This window comes from Camelus bactrianus, chromosome 29, assembly GCF_048773025.1.
Source record: "Camelus bactrianus isolate YW-2024 breed Bactrian camel chromosome 29, ASM4877302v1, whole genome shotgun sequence".
Lineage (NCBI taxonomy): Eukaryota > Metazoa > Chordata > Mammalia > Artiodactyla > Camelidae > Camelus > Camelus bactrianus.
Window position 1 is genome coordinate 7,079,916 of NC_133567.1, and position 19,631 is coordinate 7,099,546.

At 43.0% G+C, this 19,631-nt stretch overlaps 1 protein-coding gene across 5 annotated transcripts in view; it reads left to right on the forward strand.

Annotated features, from left to right (window-relative positions):
* The window catches only part of CHD7 (chromodomain helicase DNA binding protein 7), a 171,539-nt gene that overhangs the window by 121,052 nt on the left and 30,856 nt on the right, over window positions 1-19,631 (forward strand). For all 5 annotated transcript variants that reach the window (XM_074354990.1, XM_074354993.1, XM_074354992.1 and 2 more), the window contains 8 exons: window positions 3,160-3,274; window positions 6,482-6,565; window positions 8,039-8,176; window positions 8,273-8,394; window positions 8,772-9,015; window positions 10,207-10,383; window positions 14,499-14,642; window positions 15,941-16,196. In XM_074354990.1, the coding sequence (XP_074211091.1) occupies window positions 3,160-3,274; window positions 6,482-6,565; window positions 8,039-8,176; window positions 8,273-8,394; window positions 8,772-9,015; window positions 10,207-10,383; window positions 14,499-14,642; window positions 15,941-16,196 (1,280 nt within the window). The remainder of the gene's footprint in view (window positions 1-3,159; window positions 3,275-6,481; window positions 6,566-8,038; window positions 8,177-8,272; window positions 8,395-8,771; window positions 9,016-10,206; window positions 10,384-14,498; window positions 14,643-15,940; window positions 16,197-19,631) is intronic.

The window sequence follows — 19,631 nt, forward strand, 5'->3', positions numbered from 1 at the left end:
TCGCCTAGGTACGCGGGCATTTGAATAGCTTCTGATATTTTATAGTTACAGATAATGCTGCAGAATGTATTCTCATGTCTAGATATTTTTGAGTTGTTGGAGGCATAGCTTCAGGGTGAATTTTTAGAATCAGGATTGCTAGATCAAAAGGCTATGCATTTGTAGTTCTGTCAGATATTGCAAAAGTCCCTTCCATAAGTGTTGGGTCGGTTTGCATCCCTACCAGGGCTGCATGGGGGATCCTGTTTCCCCACAGCCTTTCCAAGGTGGTGTGGTTTTTCACGTTTTGTGGGAAGTCATATTTCAGTGTGGTTTTAATTAGTGCTGTCTTTTATTGTGAGTGAGGTAGAACGTCTTTCCATAAGTTTAATGGTCATGTTTATATCTTGTTCTGTCAATTGTGTGTTCAGGTCTTTTGCCCATTTTTCTGTTGTGCTTCCGTCGATTTTTAACAGTGCTTTATATGTGAGGGTTATCAGTCCTGAATCTGTGTCCTATGTTGCAACCATCTTTCCTCAGTTTCACTTGCCATTTGACTTTATTTATTGTTGTCTATTGTTCTATAAGTTTAAAGAAGTGTTTTGTATAGTTTAGATTTATTGATCTTTCCTTTTATCAGACCTGACTCTTCAGTCATTGTTAGGAGACTGGCTGGAGAGGCGTCTGCCGTGTTCTCCTCTAGTACTTGCGTGGCTTCCGTTTCTTTGTTCAGGTGCTTGATTCAGGTGTTTGCTCTTGCATGTGGTGTGAAGCATGACTCTGATTTTCTTCTTTTCCAAATATCATTGTTCCAGCACCGTTACTATAAAAAGTCCATATTTGCCCCGATGATCTGGAATGCAGCCTCTATCGTGTGTGTACTGCACATACAGATTTATTTGGATCCTTATCTAGATACATTATTCTAATGTTTTGATCTGTCTGTCTCCTCATTAAGTCAGTAGCGCACTATTTTACTTATAGAGGCTTTATAGCGTATTTTAATATCTGGTTCATTGAGTTTCCCCTAGGATGTTTCCTTTTATAAAATGTTTTCTTGAATGTTCTTGCATATTTATTTATATGTATGTGCAAGTCCAGTGTTAACTTGCCTAGCTCCATTAAAATGGTTGTTTATGTTTTTATTTGCGTCGTGTTATGTTACAAATGTATGACTTACGTTGTTGAGTCATGCTATCTAAAAACAAAGGTGTCTTTCCAGTTGATTCAGCTTGATTTTTCTTGCCTTTTAGGAGGGTTTTTAAATGTTTCCTTATGCAAGTTTCACACACTTACTCAGTTTATTACTAAGTATTCTATCTGTTGGTTTTATAAAAAAGGTTTTTCTCTAACATTGTGTCTTCTGACTGGTTATTGTTTGTGTGAACGGAGACTACTGACTTCTGTATGCTAATTTTGTATCCTGCTACATAACCGAATTATTTTATTTTATTATTTGAATTAGTTTCCTAATTGGTTCTCTAGGGTTTTCCAGTTATGCAATCATGTCATCTGTAAATAGAGAGAGTTTTACTTCTTATTTTCCAGTTACCACCCCTCTGTTGTTTCCCTGCGCTGACAGCCTTGGCTGAAGCCTTGAATAGGACAGTGAACAGTGGTGGAGGTTGTGGGCGTCCTCGCCTTGTTTCTCATCTTAGTGGGGAAGCTTGTGGCCTTTTTCCATTTGGTTAAGGCAGAGTCACTGACTGAAAAGCGCAGCCCAGCTGACAGGAGGGAGAGCAGGGCTGGGCCCCACTGCTGAAGGGTCTGTGCCCACCTCACGGCCAAACTGGAGGTCCTTCAGTGCATGTGCACCTCAGCCAAGCCAGCAGTGCTGATGGCACACACACCTTCTGTCCAATGATTAGAAGACCAGACTAGGTTATTTTTATACTATTTGATTTTGATGATAACAGTATTGTGTACTATTTATTGAAAACTTGGAAAATGTAAGTTGAAAGTAGAGAAAAAATATTTGCAATCTTAACCACCCACCCATTACTAACATTTGGATGCATTTTCATCTAGTCTATTTGCACTGTGTGTATGTGTGTACAGGGTTTATATCAATGCATGTCTTTACAAGGCATATGTATTTAAAGTCCTCATCTCCCTCAATTGTAGGACGAAATTGGTCCTACCTATGCAAATGCATATTAGACGTTACATAAATAAAAATGATATGATACTTAATGTCATAAGCCTTTTCCAGATCCTTAAATCATTTTTGGCATATTTTATAGTGGCTGCATAATTTCTAAGAGTAGTAGTACCTTGATTTTGAAAGCACCTCATTTCTTTTTAATGTCATCACCGGAAAGAGAAATAAGAGGCAGTCGAGGCTATTGCGGGGGGCAGGGGGAGGATGATGGTACAGAAGAATATTGAAATACCGAACAAAAGAATGTCAGAGGTACAGTAAAATCTTCCCTGTGTCCCTGTGCATCTCGGGGATGATAAAGGGTGGGGAGTATTCAAATTGAGGCTGAGAGGACCCAGCACCTGCTCAGAGCGGGCTTGCGGTGAGTCTGGAGGGGAGGAGACTAGCCAGTCCTTGGAGAGGGTAGACGTTAAGGAGGGGAACATTCCCAGGGGACCCCGAGGGCCACCATCTCAGAGCTCCTGGAAGAGCTAGGCTGGGCGAGGGGAGCTGATCAGGAGTCTGCTGGGGGCAAGGCTGTTCAGAGAGCTGGTGGTGGCCCCTTTCTCCCCAGTTGCTCTAGAAGGGGGAAGTCAGGTTTACCTTTGCTGTTTTAAATTTGAATTCTTTTTAACTTGACAAAACCCTTTTATTTCTCAATTAATGATAAAAGGCTCAAAACCAATTCATAATAAGGCCGCCCTGTGGTGCTAATTGTTTCGTATTGAAGTGTGATCCATTCACTTATGAAAACAGCTTGTTATTAGGTCCTTTTTTTTTTTTTTTTTTAATGGAAAGTGGGTAAGAGCTGAAGGCTCAGGACAGAAGGCAAATTTTAGGCGCTGTTATTGATTTTCTTTTCTTATTCTCAGACAGTAATATCTATATCAAATGTGACTCAGCAGCCTCTATGAGTAATTAAACAGGTTATTTTGTTAATTATCTGTGTAGTTTAATTTTTTTGGAGTGATTAATGAATGTGAATAATAAAGGATGAACTGTTTTCTGTCTGTTTCATGTGTGTTATTTTATTCTTTTAGCTCATATCTTCATTGTCAGTGGGCATCTGTAGAAGATCTGGAAAAAGATAAGAGAATTCAGCAAAAGATTAAACGATTTAAGGCAAAGCAGGGCCAGAACAAATTCCTTTCAGAGGTATGGAAACCCTGGTTAATTTTCTTAAGTACTTACAGTATTAAAATGTTCTGAATTTTGAATTGTAGGTCAGTAAATTATTAAGAAAAACTAGTTTGCCTCATTTGGTGCTGTTACTTGCATATTGGTAACTGGTTATTGCTAAAATAATTTGTAAACAGGAAATTTCTCATTCTTCCTGTTGCTTAGTCTAGGAGACACTGGGCCTTATGATGGTGTGTGGAAATATGATGGTGTGATTAAATCTTGTAGTGGAAGTACCGTTCATAGACAGTGAGAAAAGTAAGTAGACAACAGCTCTATTAAGATTTAGCGGGTTAAAAACTGTACAGTAAGGATTAAGGAAAAGTTCTAGGATATAAAAGTTTCTTTTTGGAAGGGAAGATGTGTGACAAATCCTTTTTGTTCGAGTCAGTGTCTAATTACAGAGAGTTCGCTAAACTTACTTTCACAAATGGTGTGCTGTGGTATAGAAGCTGGAGTAACATCTAATATCTTTGCCTCCCCCCTTTATCCAAGGTTATTTTGCATATGTTAGGCTTTATATAGGTGCCCGTTCCCCTCTGGCGGAGTCAGGTGCATTAACATAATGCTCGCACAAACCTGCTTCCTGGGGTCTAGGTGCTTGTGATCACCAATTCAATTTTACTTACAGCATCAAGGAGGTAAAAGAGAAACGTTCACATGGAAAGATTAAACTGGCTGACTTATTAGTTTTCCTCTCCATAAAGGAGTTAAAAGAATGTAAACTGTAAAGAAGTGTAAAATTTGATGCAAAATAATACCTGTTTCACAATCTGCTTCACCCCCCCCCCAACCTGTTTTTGGAGATGGGTTGAGGGATGGACTTGTATGTCATAAAATCAATCCTTATCATCTCAGGTGACAAGTCTGTGTTCTCCCTGAATCTGATTTCCATGCCCCTCCAAAGGCATGTTGTGAAATTTGCACTAGATGGGAGGTCAGGTTGGTGGCTGTTGCACTAGACTTGCGTGTCCGCTGCGTCTGCTGCGTTCTGACAGGCACTAGAGCGTCTTTGCAGCATAGGAGTCAGCACTGAGGGGAATGGAATTACTTGGATGCGACTCACTCCTCGTGTCTAGGGGAGTATTTAGGTGATTTTTTTCTCTGGAAGGGCAGTTTCTAAGATCATACTGGGAAGTTCTATTTTTCATGCCCTTCTTAATGAAACTAAAGTGAAATGTCTGTGACATTGGGCAAGTTGAAATCATTAGCTTCCTTTTGGAAAGAGACACCATCTGTTCTGCTCATGTTTCTGTGCATCTGTGGTAGGAAAATGAAAGAGTGCAGTGCCCCCCGCCCATCTTTATATCCTGGTTCTTCTGCTCATTAGATTTATTTGACTGTGTTTCCAAGAGTCAGATGCACTTTAGGGACTTGTGCCTGGCCCTGGACATGTAGCCTGTCTATTTGAGTCTCTCTCTGTGACTCACCTCTACCAAGGCTGAAATACATTATCTTACTGGTAGCTTGGCAACTAGAAATCTTAGATTTTGTCCTGAATGGAAGTAGCATGAACTTGGGTCTGAAAAGATGATTTGAGGGTTAGCAGAGAAGGATACCAGTTTCCTTCCCCTCTTTCTCCCTTTCACGCACATACACATGCACACACTCATGCACAGGCCCACACATCCCACCTGTTTGTCGTGTCCCATAGGTGCTCCTGGCTTCAGATATTCCATGGTCCTGCTCCTTTGGGATTTTTAGTTCTGGCTGCTTTCGCATCCCGTTTTTCACCTCAGGCTTCCCTTTAAGTCGTGGCAACTTAAGTCTCTATTCAAAAAAATTACTGAAATTGGAAATGGCATCACATGCATGGTGGCATAGATTACTTGCTTGAAGGACAGAGTGTTTAGGAGTAAAGTTAAGGATTTTAATTCAGCAGTGAAAGGTTCTGTTTAAGAATAAGTTGTCTTAAAGAGACCTCTTCTCATCAAAACCCAGTTTATGGAAACTTTTAGTTTTTATGCTGTATGTGAATAATGCGTAGGTATCGTATACCTGAATCTGGAAGCTTTGACAAGCCCAGTGCATTTAATATGTTAACATTTTAAATTAACTAAACAGTTCAATGATTTTTTTGCCTTACTGAGGAATTCTATGTAAAGGCCTGAGGCGGTTGAAACACACTTTGGTATTTCTGATTTTGTTTTATGATTCACGGTTCAAAGCACCGCACCTGGGTGTTGTAAGTGGGCACGGGAGCCCCGCGTTTGCCTGCTACCCCCGAGCCGACCGAGGGGAGCAGCTCTTGAACCGGTAACTGCGGGGATGCGGACAGTGTCTGAGGGACGGCTAGTATGTCTCTGCAGAGCGTTTTAATGCCGTTGTCTTACTGATAGATTAATCTCTAGGAACATATACTAACGTCTTTTCTTTTCTAAGCCACCTGACTCTGACTTCTTCAAGGTACGGCTTAGTCTTTAGCTTCCCTCTGAGCCGAATTCTGTTCTTTTACGGGAGATAATTCTGCAGGCAAGCAGTATTACTCCCCTTTTGTAAAGAGTGTTAATATATTGGCTAAATAAGCCAATTATTTAAGCCTCATTTCTTTACCCTTAATACTTCTAGCCAAACGCCCTATGTTCAGTACAAAGAAAAAAAAATCATTAGAACACTTTGATTAACACCGGGACCATATTCAGACGAGGTGCCCACATTGACTGGCAAAGGCGACTGAACATCATAGCTCTGTTCACACTAAAATATGGAATTCACTGGTCTCGGTGTATTTAGCTTTTGAATTACATTCCACAAGCGCGGCTACGAGACATCGGACGACTCCCAACAGTGACAAGGCTCCAGCGCTTACTGTGCGTGGCTCTGATTCTTCACTGTGAGCTGTGGTTTCAAGGATGCTAAATGCATTGCACGGCATAGGCCTTTCGGATTGCTCATTAGTGAATTGTAATTTCACACTTCATTTAAAATATTCTTAAACATTCTCTCACAGTAAAAAGGTTTCACACAGTAATTAAAAGACCCGGTTAACAAAGTCTGAGAAGTCTGATTTCCTCACGGGGAAATGATTTTGCTAAATTGTAGCATTTCAATTGATATATAGAATTTGCCATATATAAATTTTGTGTGGCTGTGACCCCAAATATTATTGCCCATGAAAAGTGAAATAGTGTTTACTCTCAGGAGTTACATAAACATTTCAACTTTTTGTTTCCTTTGATATAGATTGAAGATGAGCTTTTTAATCCAGATTATGTGGAGGTTGACCGGATAATGGACTTTGCACGTAGCACAGATGACCAGGGAGAGGTAACAGAAGATCATTTGTATTAGGGGCAGTGACTCAGACAGCTTATGTGTGTTTATGGAGAATGATCATGGAATCCTAGGTCTGTTCCTGGTCAGAGCCTTGGATTATGACATACTTGGTCTAAATTTAACAGAAATTTATTGATTTACAATTAGTTTTAGGGCTTAATAGTAACAGTAAATGTGTTTTATGTTGAGTTTGAGAGCTTTTTAAAAGGAATCACTTTTCAATATGAAACAAATACTTTGACATTTTGCACAGTTCCAGATAGGATCAGTAAGGAATTCAGTATATTTTGCTATAAATCTATGATGTACCCCAAAATTATATAATTTCAATTATATAATTGAGTCCTCTTGTAGCAGAATGAAGTTCAGTGTTACTTAACACTGATGGGCTTCATTTAATGTGATGCGCAGAGGATAATATAAAATATTTCTCTTTGTGAGATTCTAGTCTTGGCATGCGTGTGTTGCTTTGCAAAGCTCTGCAAGCTTGTAAAGGACAGTTGATGAGGCAGTAAGAGTAAAGTCAAGTCTAGTGACTTCTGAGCCTTGTATCTGAGTAAGGATGTGCCCATCCACCATGCTTTTAATGTGTTCTGTCATCCTAACTTCTCGTATATTAAATTATATAAAGTGTTTGGATCTTCCTTGTCTCATGAGAGTTTGCAGTGAATTCCCATTTTACTCCAAACTCTATCATGAGGACCATGATGTTTCAAAGACTGTATCTGTAACATGATGTTTACTTTCCTAGTTTTGCTTTAGTTGTACTGAAAAAAAAATTTTTTCCCCATAGTATATTTACATAGTACAGCAAATGTTTGTAACATCACAACCAGGTCAGTGTACCTTGGTCCTGAAATGAAGATAAACAAACTCAAATATTTTCTACAAGAAAGACAGGAAATCATGTTGATCTGCCCAGAGGAAATCGTGTTGATCTGCTTTATCCAAAATGTTTTGCTCTCTAGTCTTCTAGAGCTCAAACACATTATTTTAAAGCAGTTGGATACAAGCAGTGTCTCTTTAAGAAAAAGGCAGCAATCCTAGTAAATTCAAGCCTGTTTCTCGTTCTTTAAGAAAGTAGCCAATTAGGTAAATGTGTAAACACACTAAGATGATTAACCATCTAAGTCTGAATCAGACACTGATGATTTGCACAGATAAGAATAAGGCTCAAAATCAGCTTTGTTATTTTCTAGCTATTTCTTTATGCTTTTTGGCTTTTGAACCTTCCTTACCAGTGAATGGCTTTGATAAAAATTAATTTGTTCCAATAATATTCAATAATATTTCCAGTTTAGACTTGAGACTCTGTAACCAAGGACTGCTTGTTCAATGGTCATGGTTTTAAAATTTCTGCCAACTGCTCCTTACTGTTGCTGCTGCTCAGTGTCTGTGCATAAATGAAGGAGAGCACATGGTTTTCATATGAATCCAACTCTGCTGTGTTTGCACCCGGCCCAGCCTGTGACTCACTATCTGGTGAAGTGGTGCTCGCTGCCTTACGAGGACAGCACGTGGGAGCTGAGGCAGGACATAGATCAAGCGAAGATCGAAGAGTTTGAGAAACTGATGTCCAGGGAGCCGGAAACAGAGCGTGTGGTGAGAACTGGCGAATGGCAGAGGGTTTAATTTGAAAATAGCGTGGTCGTGTGGTCTTTGAGAAACCACTAATGGGATTTACTATATTTGAAACAGGAGCGACCTCCTGCTGATGATTGGAAGAAATCGGAGAGTTCCAGGGAGTATAAAAACAATAACAAACTCAGGGAATACCAGTTGGAGGGAGTAAACTGGCTACTTTTCAATTGGTACAACATGTATGTACAACGTGTCTTTCTTCACTTTTTGAAAAGCCTAGACAGCTCTTTTCCTTTGTAGTTTATTGAAAATATTAATCAGCTGTAACTCAACATTTTTAGCTCGCTAATAAAAATGATTTTAAAAAAGCAGCCATTGGAAGGATGCTTCATATCTGTCTATTCAACAAATACTAATACAGACATTGATCAAAGTGTAAAGAAATAATTTTTATGTCTTAGAGCATTTTGTTTGAAAATGTACTTTATTGTGTCTAAGAGAACATCTAAGATTTGCATTTATGAATATAATAAATATATAGTCAGCTTGTAAAAATAAAACCCTGTCTAGTATGTGTACTTATTAAACTCTCCTTGTTTTTATTTCCCTCCCAAAGGCGAAACTGCATTTTAGCAGATGAAATGGGTTTGGGAAAAACTATCCAGTCCATTACATTTCTCTATGAGATATATTTGAAAGGAATCCATGGCCCTTTTTTAGTAATTGCCCCATTGTCCACAATCCCCAACTGGGAAAGGGAGTTCCGGACCTGGACAGAGTTGAACGTGGTTGTGTATCATGGGAGTCAAGCTAGTCGTCGGACCATTCAGTTGTATGAAATGTACTTCAAAGATCCCCAGGTAAAGCGTCACAGGCGTCACTCCTTACCCTCATGTACAGCTTCAGGCTTTGGATGTTAAAGAGTCTCGGACATTTGGAGGGGGGGAAGATCTAGGTTTTGCAGAATTGAGAAATTTGCAAAATCTGCAGTTTATGTTTGTATTGTAATGCCATATCTTATGATTTTGGCTCTTTATTTTTATAGCCTTGGTCATTCTAATTATTAAATTAGAATGAGTGAAATTTTTTTTTTTTTACCTTGAATGACTGTTGAAAATCATTTAATGCATTGATATGCTAATTTGATTTATTTTGCAAGCCCTCAGAGAAAGCTAAACAAAGAATGGAGTTATTAAATGTGAATAGAAAGAATGGTGTGTTTTATTTGTTATTGCTTGAAGTGAAAAATACTAGGCATGTGATACTGGCACGTTGAATGAAATGTACTCAAAGGGAAGGATTTATGCTTGGCTCCTAATAGCAATTGCTATGGTTGTTGTTCATTTGTTTGTTTACTTATTCTAGTTATTTACATGGAGTTATTCTTTGCTATTGACAGAGAAGCATTACAAATGATAAAGAAGGAAGAATAAATAGTTTACACTAAATGGCAGTCCTGTAACTGGAAATAAGACAGAGTTTTGTTTTATACATTTGTTTGCCTGAAGTGGAAAATATGACCTACAATTAAATAGTTAAAGGAGAAAAAAATTGAAGTCTGCTTTGGTGTTGATCTTTAGATTTGGGAAATTGTTTTAAGTTTTACCCTGAGTTGAGTGTTTTCCTCATGCTAGCACTTTAAAAGCAAAAAATTAGTTAACAAAAGTAATAAATAAATAAATAAATGAAATTTAAAAGTAAAAAGTTTTTTAAAAGTTGGCTTAGTACATGATCCCTTTGGCCTTTTGCCCTTCGGAGTCTGTGGGATGTGACTGGCTTGGACACGCCTAGTGGCACTTTACTGCATGGGATCTGTGAGGAAGCTGGCTTGGAAATTTTACTAACAATTTTCAAACTTCCTTTAAAAAGGAAAGGTGTCAAAACTCTGTTATACTGTAACAGTTTAAAAAACCTCCAAAATACCTTGAAAACAGACCATATGTGTTGCCTAAAATAAAGGTGTCCCCAAAGGAATAAATGCATGTGTTTTATGCTTGAAGTTATTAAAGTAATCTTTAATGCTAAATAATAATCGAGAGTTGTTCCTATAGGGTCGAGTGATAAAGGGGTCCTACAAGTTTCATGCCATCATCACTACCTTTGAGATGATTCTGACTGACTGTCCTGAGCTGCGGAGTATTCCCTGGCGCTGTGTGGTCATTGACGAAGCCCACAGGCTGAAGAACAGGAACTGCAAGCTGCTGGAGGGACTCAAGATGATGGACCTGGTCAGTCCTCGCGCTGGCGATGCCCTTGAGCCCACGTAGAATTGTTACCGACCCAGTGTTCCTGCCACTCCGAATCTGACCGATAACCTTTGAAGGGTGTTTGCAAAGCCTGTCAAATGCTGGGATGTGGCCTCCTGAGCGTTCAGTTAGTTCCCTGGAAGTTGCTGCCGTCTTCCTGATTCTTATGCCGTTGGCTGGTTTCTTTGCACCTTAGTCTCGCAGCAGAGTACAGTCGTGGTGTTTTCATGGAAATGAGTTTCAAGTATTTGCTTTTCCTTTTGCTTGTGAATACTGCCATTTCGTAAGCTGCTGGGCCAAGCTTTAGCTCCGGGATGATCATCCAGGTATATTCCAGGGCTCGTAGGTTTCGGCATCCAGGGTCCAGTAGGACTTGTACGTGTGAGTTCTCAGTGAGTTGAATCAATATCTGGAATTGGTCCAGTTCATGCAGACACTTAGAAGTTCAGGGAGTTACAGGACCTTGAGTTTGACCTGGAGTTTTAGAACATGCCTGTCCCATGGTCTTCCAGCTTCCCAAGAGATGGTCAGGTCTTCCAGATGAGGAATTTCTAGATTTTCTTCAGTGGAAGTATCATGGGACAACATGCTGTAGAGAGGGGTAGGGTGTGAGCACCGTTCCTTTCTGTACGGCTGTATCATTTTCTGGCAAAAATGGCTACATGACTAAGTCAACCTCAGGCTTTTTACTGTGCAGTTTACAGGGTACATTTTGATTGCTTATTTTTATTTTTAATGTACATTTTAAAAGCAAAGTTACTATATTTAGCATGTCTTGGATGTTTTGATGAGTTTTTAAAAAGTACAAAAATATTTTTTTAAATCCCTTTTAGTGTTGACTTCTATGGATTCATTTGATCTCTTGTTAATTGAGAGTTCGAGATGGGAAGGACTGTTCTATATATGTTCACGGCTATCAGTTTTTTACTGAAGACTGGTACCGTCGAAAAGAACACTTAAAAGCTTTCGGTTGCAGCTGGTTCTTTGAAGCGGCTTCTTTTATTCCTAAATTAAGGGAATTGGATTAGCCAGCTATTCTTTTAATTAAAAACAAACAAAATCTAGTTTTGTTTAAAGGAAAACGTCTGACTGAATTATCCTATTTAGAATGGGATTTCCCATCCTTAAGACCATTCTCAGAATCATTTATATTATTTGGTGTTCAATTCACAGAACAAATTAGAACACTTAGAAAGGGTGGAGAGTCGGGAAGACCTGGCTAAGCGTGTGGAAAAGAGAAACTCGGTGGCTGTGCTTTACTCTCTCCAGGTGATGCTTTGCGTCACATGGAAATAAACCTATAGTTTTTGCTAAACATCCGTGCTCGTGAACTGTCTACCGTGTCTCCTGAGCAGGGATCCTTCTTCACAGTGGTCCGTGTAAGAGACGGTGGCAGTGCCATTTCCTGAAGGCTTCAGTAGCCATCTGAGTTTATCTAAATTGTTTTCTGTTATTAGTTCCTGTACTCCCAGACAGTAGATTCTTACTGCAAAACGGTCCTTCACTGGTGCATGAGTTCAGCTCTGTCAACATCAGACAATCTAATTGTCACTGGGAGATTTCAAAGGATTTTCTGTTGTTTAATAGTAACACTTCATTAATGGATTAGAGTCTGTTATCCAGATAACTTTTCTGTTACACAGTGCAGCGTTCCCCAGCCTTTTTCATGTGGTGGCACACGGGGAAAGTGACAATATTTGTGTGTCATCCTGGGGTAAGCCAAGAAGGCTGCCCACTACCACAGGTGACCGGTCTCGGGAACCTGACTGCCACAGCCCTGCTGGCTGCCCCAGGGACTTGGCACACCTGTAATTCATTCATGGCTCACCACAGGAAGCTCTGATTAGCAGATGAACGAAGTAATTGTTTTTCTGATGGTCAAGAATCTTTATCTCATAAGAGCTGTTTTCTAGATGGAACACATTGTCATTGTTCAGAATTGGAATATAACTGTATTTTCCCGGTTCTGAACAGCTCATTGTCTGGTCTTAAAATCCTTACTTAAAATATGCATCATGAGAACTTAACGCACTGGCCACTTTTTAATTCACCTTTCTTAAAATAAGTCACGGTGAAAACAGCGAATAATAACTCCATCCAGCCTCGGAGCAGCTCGCTGGGGACTGCTGTTACCTGCACGAGACTCAGTTACGATGAAGGTGCATTTGACGAGGGTTACCCTCAGGTGTGTTCTCAGGAAGGGAGGACCAGCGAGTGTCTTCACCTCCCCATCGCAAAGGAAATGCTAGTGAGCATGATACCGCGAGGGACATAGAGGGTCCCCGCTGTGCTCTGCAGGAGCCCTGGAGGCAGCGCCCTCTCCTTGTCCCTGTCGGCAAAGGAGGGGTCTCTCTGGAGGTAATGGTGGTTCTCCATGGATTCATCTTTGTCAGGAGGCCTCATGCAAATTAAAAAGGAGTCCGCTGCAATGAAATTAAGTGGAAATCACTCCATCAGAGCTAAAAAGAACAGTAACATTTTCAAGCCAGGAGCCTCGCTGCTGGCGTAGTTGAACTTGGAGGTGATACGCTTGATAGTCCGTCTCCTGCTCGACCTTTTATGACACCTGCGTATTAACTGTATGTTGCTTAATAGTCACTTTCAAATGGGAACGTTTTATTCCGCTACTCATGCAGCCTCACCGAAGGGTCATACGTGTGATCATTTGGTGTAACTGGCTTTCAGCAGCCACTGGGGAAGAGCTGCATAAGAAAGAAGTTCTTTTCCTTCTTTCACGTAAATTGATTTGGAAATGAATAGCTTACAAGGCTTTTTCTGATGTATTTGGTTCGCGGCTCAGAATTTAACTTGGTCACGAGGGATACAGAAAAGCCGGGAGGCAGTCCTCAGTACCAGTACAGGTCTTCCAGCGCAGTAACTCTTTTCCTGAATCTGTGGCAATGTTTTTAAAAATTCTTGGATGAGTTAATTCCAAACTTGAATATGTCAGGGACCACAGCCCACGTGACAACCAGTATGGTTCTACATTAGAAAATCTCAAATTGATTTGCAGACTCCTTCCTCATGAATTTAATGAGCTGAAGGATGATAGTGGTCTGTGTATCTTTCTGAATCAGAGACCTCTTTTTTTTCAAAAGGGAGAAAAGGAAGAATAAAAGCAAATTGAACGGCTTCCTCTTCCTTTCAAAGAGCTTCACTGACAGATAAGACATGGTAGATATTAAGAAAATTAGCATGTCCTCAGGTGTCTCACTCATCCAGTGTTTACTGAGCAGAACTCTCTGCCCAGCAGCCAGGCCTTGTCAGCTTTCAGGTTAAGTCAGAATATTGCTTTTGAACCTCCTGGAAGGTATAGCCACTTTTGGAAATAGTTTGGTTAACTGTACTGTGTAGCAAAAGGCCAAAGTAGAAAATAAGGTCCTTAAGGTTAATAAGTTCACTGTCGTTAAGACTGGTCACCATGTCAGCTACGTAGAAATAGAAGGACAAGGGTGCAAAGGCTTAAGGAAAGCTGGAGAAAGCACTTGTGACAGGAAGAACTGCTTTAAAGAAATACCTCACTTGGTCCAAAGAGACAAAGTTAGATATAGCATGTCTTTTTTTTTTTTTTTTTTAAAGTTGATTGTGGTATTTCAAACCCAGCTGACCTCTTTGCTAGTCTGAAATGTTTGCAGAACAGAATAGTTTTTCGCGTGCTGTTGTGTGTGGAAGACATTTTGTCTCTGAAGTGAGTCACACAGGAAGCAGATGGGGAGGGCGGTGAGGGCGCCGTCGATGTGCAGAACAGAGAGAAGCAGACCGGCTTCGTCCTAGGGATTTTAGGGACAGACTTAAGGTCATTTGATGGGGAACGAAGCCCGGAGATGTAGGGGGCCTGCGAAGCCACAGCACCAAAGTGTGTCCCTAAAATCCTGGGCAGACACAAAATGGTAAGATGGGTTTAACGGGGGTCCATGAATCCATCTGAAACAGGGACCACGTTTCTGGTGTCCCCACCTTCGTGCCTTGTTCCTGTACCTCAGGAGGGTGGATGCTGGCACTCAGCGTTGCTGAGTAGATGCAGGATGCTGCGAGCCTCGGGAGGGGCTGCGGCCTCTGCTGCCGTCTGCTCAGTTGCTTTCCTCGCGTCCCTGCAGGAACACAAAGTGCTGCTGACGGGGACCCCGCTCCAGAACACGGTGGAGGAGCTGTTCAGCCTGCTCCATTTCCTGGAACCGAGTCGCTTCCCTTCGGAAACCACCTTCATGCAAGAATTCGGCGACCTGAAGACAGAGGAGCAGGTACTGGCCGCGCCGACTCTGCGTTTCAGTCACGCCGTGGGCGGCCACCCCGAGAGAGGGCAGAGCCCTGAGGCCTGAGCGTTCTGCAGTGGCACTTGGGTGCACCTCCCCCAGCCTGGTGGACGGGCGAGCTTCCCCCGCCCTTTCCTGGGGCGTCCTGAGCCTTCGTGACGGCGGTTTTCTTGTTGGTTTGTCTGTTGGCCCTCACGAGGGCTGTTGAGATGGGCAGGGAGGCTGCAGACCGGCTGGTGTCATTTCCAGCTGCCGAGCCCCTCCGTTGGGTGGTGTTGCTGTGTGTGCTTTTGGGGGACCTGTCAGAAATTTGCAAAGCTAGTTCCCTCCTGGAGTTTTGAGGTTCTAGTCTTATTTCTTAACTGTACGCTTGGTCACATTGCTTGCTTTGTTTTGTTTGGAGGGGGTAATTAGGTTTTATTTACTTTACTATTTTTATTGGAGCTACCGGGAATTGGACCCACGACCTCGTGCACACTGAGCACGTGCTCTGCCGCTGAGCTGGGCCCCACCCCGCCCCCTTGAGTCTACATATTTTTGTTTAGAAGCACAGGTCCTAACGACCCCACAGGATTTCTTTGAGAAATAAATGGGATACTGGGTATGAAAAGTGGTTGTTTTTTTCACCCAGCACAAGAGTTATGTGGGTGTTGATTTAATCAACATGGAGATATGCTTGGGATCTTGGTCTCTCTGTGCCCCCTCCCCTAACTCTCTGTCTGAAACCTCTCAATTTAGTTCTTAGTGAAGTCTGTTTTGTTCTGTTCCGCTTTTCTTAAAATAAGAGCTGTCTGGTGTGCTGTGTCCTGTTACCATTCAGCAGAAAAGAGAACAGAGAGAGGCTTCTTGCTTGCTCACTGGGGCAGGGATGGAGCTCCTGGCTCTCACGCATCCTGGCAGCACTTTCTAGAAGGGAAGAGAGCGGAAGCGTGGCATTCCCACGACATGGTCTCTTCCTTCCTCATCATCCTCAGGCTTAAGACAAACAGAAGGGAAAACTAACAGAATAAACTGGGTTCTTTCCCGCTGAGTACCGTGCAAGCCTCGTGGCTGTTCAGGGCTCCCCGGCGGGTGAGGCAGTCCACTGGAAATCGGCCGATTCAGCCGCGTGCACTTCCGTTGTGGAAGCTGTCAGATGCGTGCCTTCGTGCCTTCCCTGGCTTTGACACATGACCCATAGATAAGAGTGGTAAATAAATACGAGAACCCTGGTCCTTCACGTTGGAGTATGTTTTTAACATGCAGGCAAGTCGTGATAGCAGTATTTACGTAAGGTCCTTTTTTAGGTGCAAAAACTCCAGGCTATTCTAAAGCCAATGATGTTGAGACGTCTCAAGGAAGATGTGGAAAAGAACTTGGCCCCCAAGGAAGAAACGATCATTGAAGTTGAGCTAACAAACATTCAGAAGAAATATTACCGAGCCATCCTTGAGAAGAATTTTACGTTTCTTTCCAAAGGTGGTGGTCAAGCTAACGTACCTAACCTTTTAAACACTATGATGGAATTACGGAAGTGCTGCAATCACCCCTACCTTATCAACGGTAAGCCCTCCTCCCGTCCCCTTGCTGAGGTAACCGGCAAGCTCCAGAAGTCTTTTTCTCCCTCCGGGCCGATGACTGTATGGTTTGTAATCATCTCAGTGTGGGTGTCATCGCCATCCTGTTCTTCATGAAGCCTCCTTCTCTGTGGCTGAAGGTGCAGGGCTTCTGCCCCCACCGACCCCTGAGGCAGGACCTCCCTCACCTTTCCCTGCCTCTGTGTCTTCCCCCGTCTTCCCCTTTGAAGGGGGCGGGGAGGTGAGTACTTAATGGCTAGAAGTCACCAAAAGTACCTGCAGTTAAAGCGAAATTAGCCCCTGATTGAGGTGTTCTTGCTCTGTGTGTGTGTGTTTAGATCAAAGAAGTTACAGAGGAGCTTCGGGGTGAGAGGTGGCTGTTAGCTGTCTCAAGACTTTGGTGGGAGGAAAGTTCTCTCAGTCTGGGGCCTTTAGCACCTGTTCTGCAAGAGAGATCGTTTGGAAACGTTGCTAATGGTTTGTTCCTGGTGCTGATGAGTGCTTTTTCGTCTTCCTGGTTTCTTAACTGAATTGATAGTGTCATGTAACTGATAATGAGAAGAAACCTGTATCGATACTTCCAGAAATCACGAAGGGAGTAAATCTTTGATGCGTAAGATGCTATGGGGGATGCAAGAGCCTTCGGTTTGTCAGGGGTTGAGATGAGGAGAGCCGTTAGAAAGCTGTGGTGACACTGAGACGAGGATTTTACCAGTCGGGGTTGGAAAAAGAAAGGGCACAGGGCTGTATAATACCTCCAGCAAAGAGGAGGAGGCAGGGCAACAAAGAGGAACCTGCCCAGAGCATAACGTATGTGTGAGGAACAACAGGACGGGGACGCTTAGACAAGTGGCACCTTGTCATGCAGAGCCTTAAATGCTGGCTCGTGGGATTTTGGCAGAGCTGAGAGGTGGTTAGAAACGCGATTGAGGATGAGTGATCTGGCAGCATCGTATACCGTGGATGGGAAATGGGGAAGACGTCCAGGCAGAGCTAACACCGCTATGGTCTGTAGTCCAGGCCGGCGTTAGAGAGAGGTGATGGCCGGCCAGCTTGGGGCGCTTGTGTGCGGTTGCAGTTGGCCGGCAGTGCAGTTTAGGTTCCTTTCCAGGGAAGAAGGGACAAAGGCAGGTTGTGTCTGTATCACAGTCCCTGAGGCTCAGGCGCAGCTCATGTAAAGAGTTCCCAGTCTCTCCCCCTTTCATAACCTACACACCCACCAGCCACCAGATGCTGCAGTCACTGCACGACGGTGTTCCTGACCTGGGCCCATCTCAACATTGCACACGAGGTCCCGGCTAGGGAGTGACGTCAGCGAATGTGTTTTTCAAACTTTGTGCTTGTAGCGTGGTCTTCTAAAGAGAGTACCGTGTGTGATTATTGCGTGTTCAATGCCGCAAACCTAATAATTGTCAGGTGTTTAAGAGCCTGTGAGGCTGTCCTGGTGAGTGTCGCCAGCCTGTCCTCGAGTTGGGGAGTTGGGGCTGAAGGTGGTTGGTGGTGTGAGGAAAGCACATGTGTGCATACATGTCACACGCATGCACACACTGTTGCATTTAATGTCTGGTAAGAAGAAAATGAGGAACAGGAGCCTCTGCGGGGAAAGACAAGGCAGTCACGAGAGCTGAAATGCCACAGCCGGGTGCAGGTGAGAGGGATGGTCTCAAGGGGGTTGGCAGAGATCCTCCCCATTCCATCTGCTTCCCTTGTCAGTTTCCCATGTCAGGTCACGTGCCTTGAGCATCGGGGGATGGGGGCAGGGCTCCCCCTGTCTGGGTCACCGCGGGCAGAGGCTCTAGGACTCCTCAGGCTTGGACCCCTGGCAGTTGTTTTAATCGGTCGCAGCTTGATGTCAGCTCTTCCATCCTCAGAGCAAGTTACAGAGTGTCAAACAGGTGTCCTTACCTGCCTGTGTGTTGGGAAACTGTAGTAAAAATAAAGACTCACACCCGGATGCGTGCTGGGCATCTCAGCTGCCCGAGGACTCCCACAGCCTCGTGGTCGGGCGGGCGCTGCTCCGGGGCAGATGGTCCCGAGGAGGAGGAGGAGGAGGAAAGGAAGGACGCGCCAGCGCCGCCACCTCTGCTCTCCTTCCAGGAGGGCTCCAGCTGGGGAGGCGGAACTCAAGCCTGTGTTGGTTGTGACAGAGCAAAGCATCCCCAACCAAAGGCAAGTTCAGTTCAGCAAAGCTCAGCCCCGCTGTCATCGTGGAAGACAGAAGCCACTCTGTAGGCTGAGCGGTAACGTCAGGGGAGCAGACGGAAAAACGAGAAGTGCTTGTAGACCACAGACCGCGTGAATGAGAAGTGCCCCTCACGTGCACTGAGATTTTTACTTAAGCGTTTGGGGCCGCGTTGGGGGCACCGTTAGTGTGCAGTGGTTGTTTTTCTTGCTAAAAGTTAAGCAGGTTAACCGGGTTACATAAACCAAGTTGGTGTTTTTTGGCCCAAGCTTTATTAGAATGGGACATCTGATTTGGGGTTCCGTATGTGAGAGTGAAAATGATGTTGGCGAGTTGGCGGCGGCCCTGATGGTTGGGGGTGACTTAAGAGTCACATGTTGTTGTTGTTGGGTTTGGGGGCACTGGAGAACAGCAGGCAGAAAGGAGACGAGACTGACGCTTGGGTGAATTTCCAAGAGAAAACCGTGGCCTGTGTTTTGCTGGTTGGTGTTTGCGGCTGATGTAGCTAGATACCATTGCAGCTCCCGCCTTGACAGTGACCATCTGTTTAAGGGAAAAGACCTCCGCACTTGGTTCAAGTTGGCTTTGACACACGTGTGTACACACACACACACACACACACACACACACACACACACACACACTTTTAAGTGTTGAACAAGCAGGACTTGAGTTTAGGGCAGTGCCAGCAGAGCATTTGGGCTCTCGTAACCTATTTCCAGCTAATTTTTTGATTGATTCTTGCAAATCTCGCATCACGGTAAACCTTTAATTGGTAAAGCTGAGAATCCGGCCATGACTTCAGCAGGTAGGCGTTGCTTCCCCCAACCCCTCCCCCTCCCCTCCTCTCTTCAGTCTGTTCTGGACACAATATGATGCCAAAGGAATCATACAGGAAATAGGTTTGCTGGTAAGTTTAAATGAATTATTATTTGTGTAAATTGGTGGCCACTTTAAGAACCTGAGTTCACAGCAAAGAGCTGAATTGATGAATTGAGTGGAAACTTTTGTCAGGCAAGAAGGAATTTTAATTCTGACTATATTTTATGATATGAGAAATCACTGGTAGTGTTGAAAAAGCAGGAAAGTTATTTTTCTCATCAAAATACATTTAAAATGAAGAAAGATTAAATTTCTCTACCAATTTGACTGAATTTGTATTTTCAAATTTTTTACTGAAACGATCCAAACATGTCAGATATTTATTTTGTCAGAGTGATTGTTTAATTTCTGAAAACT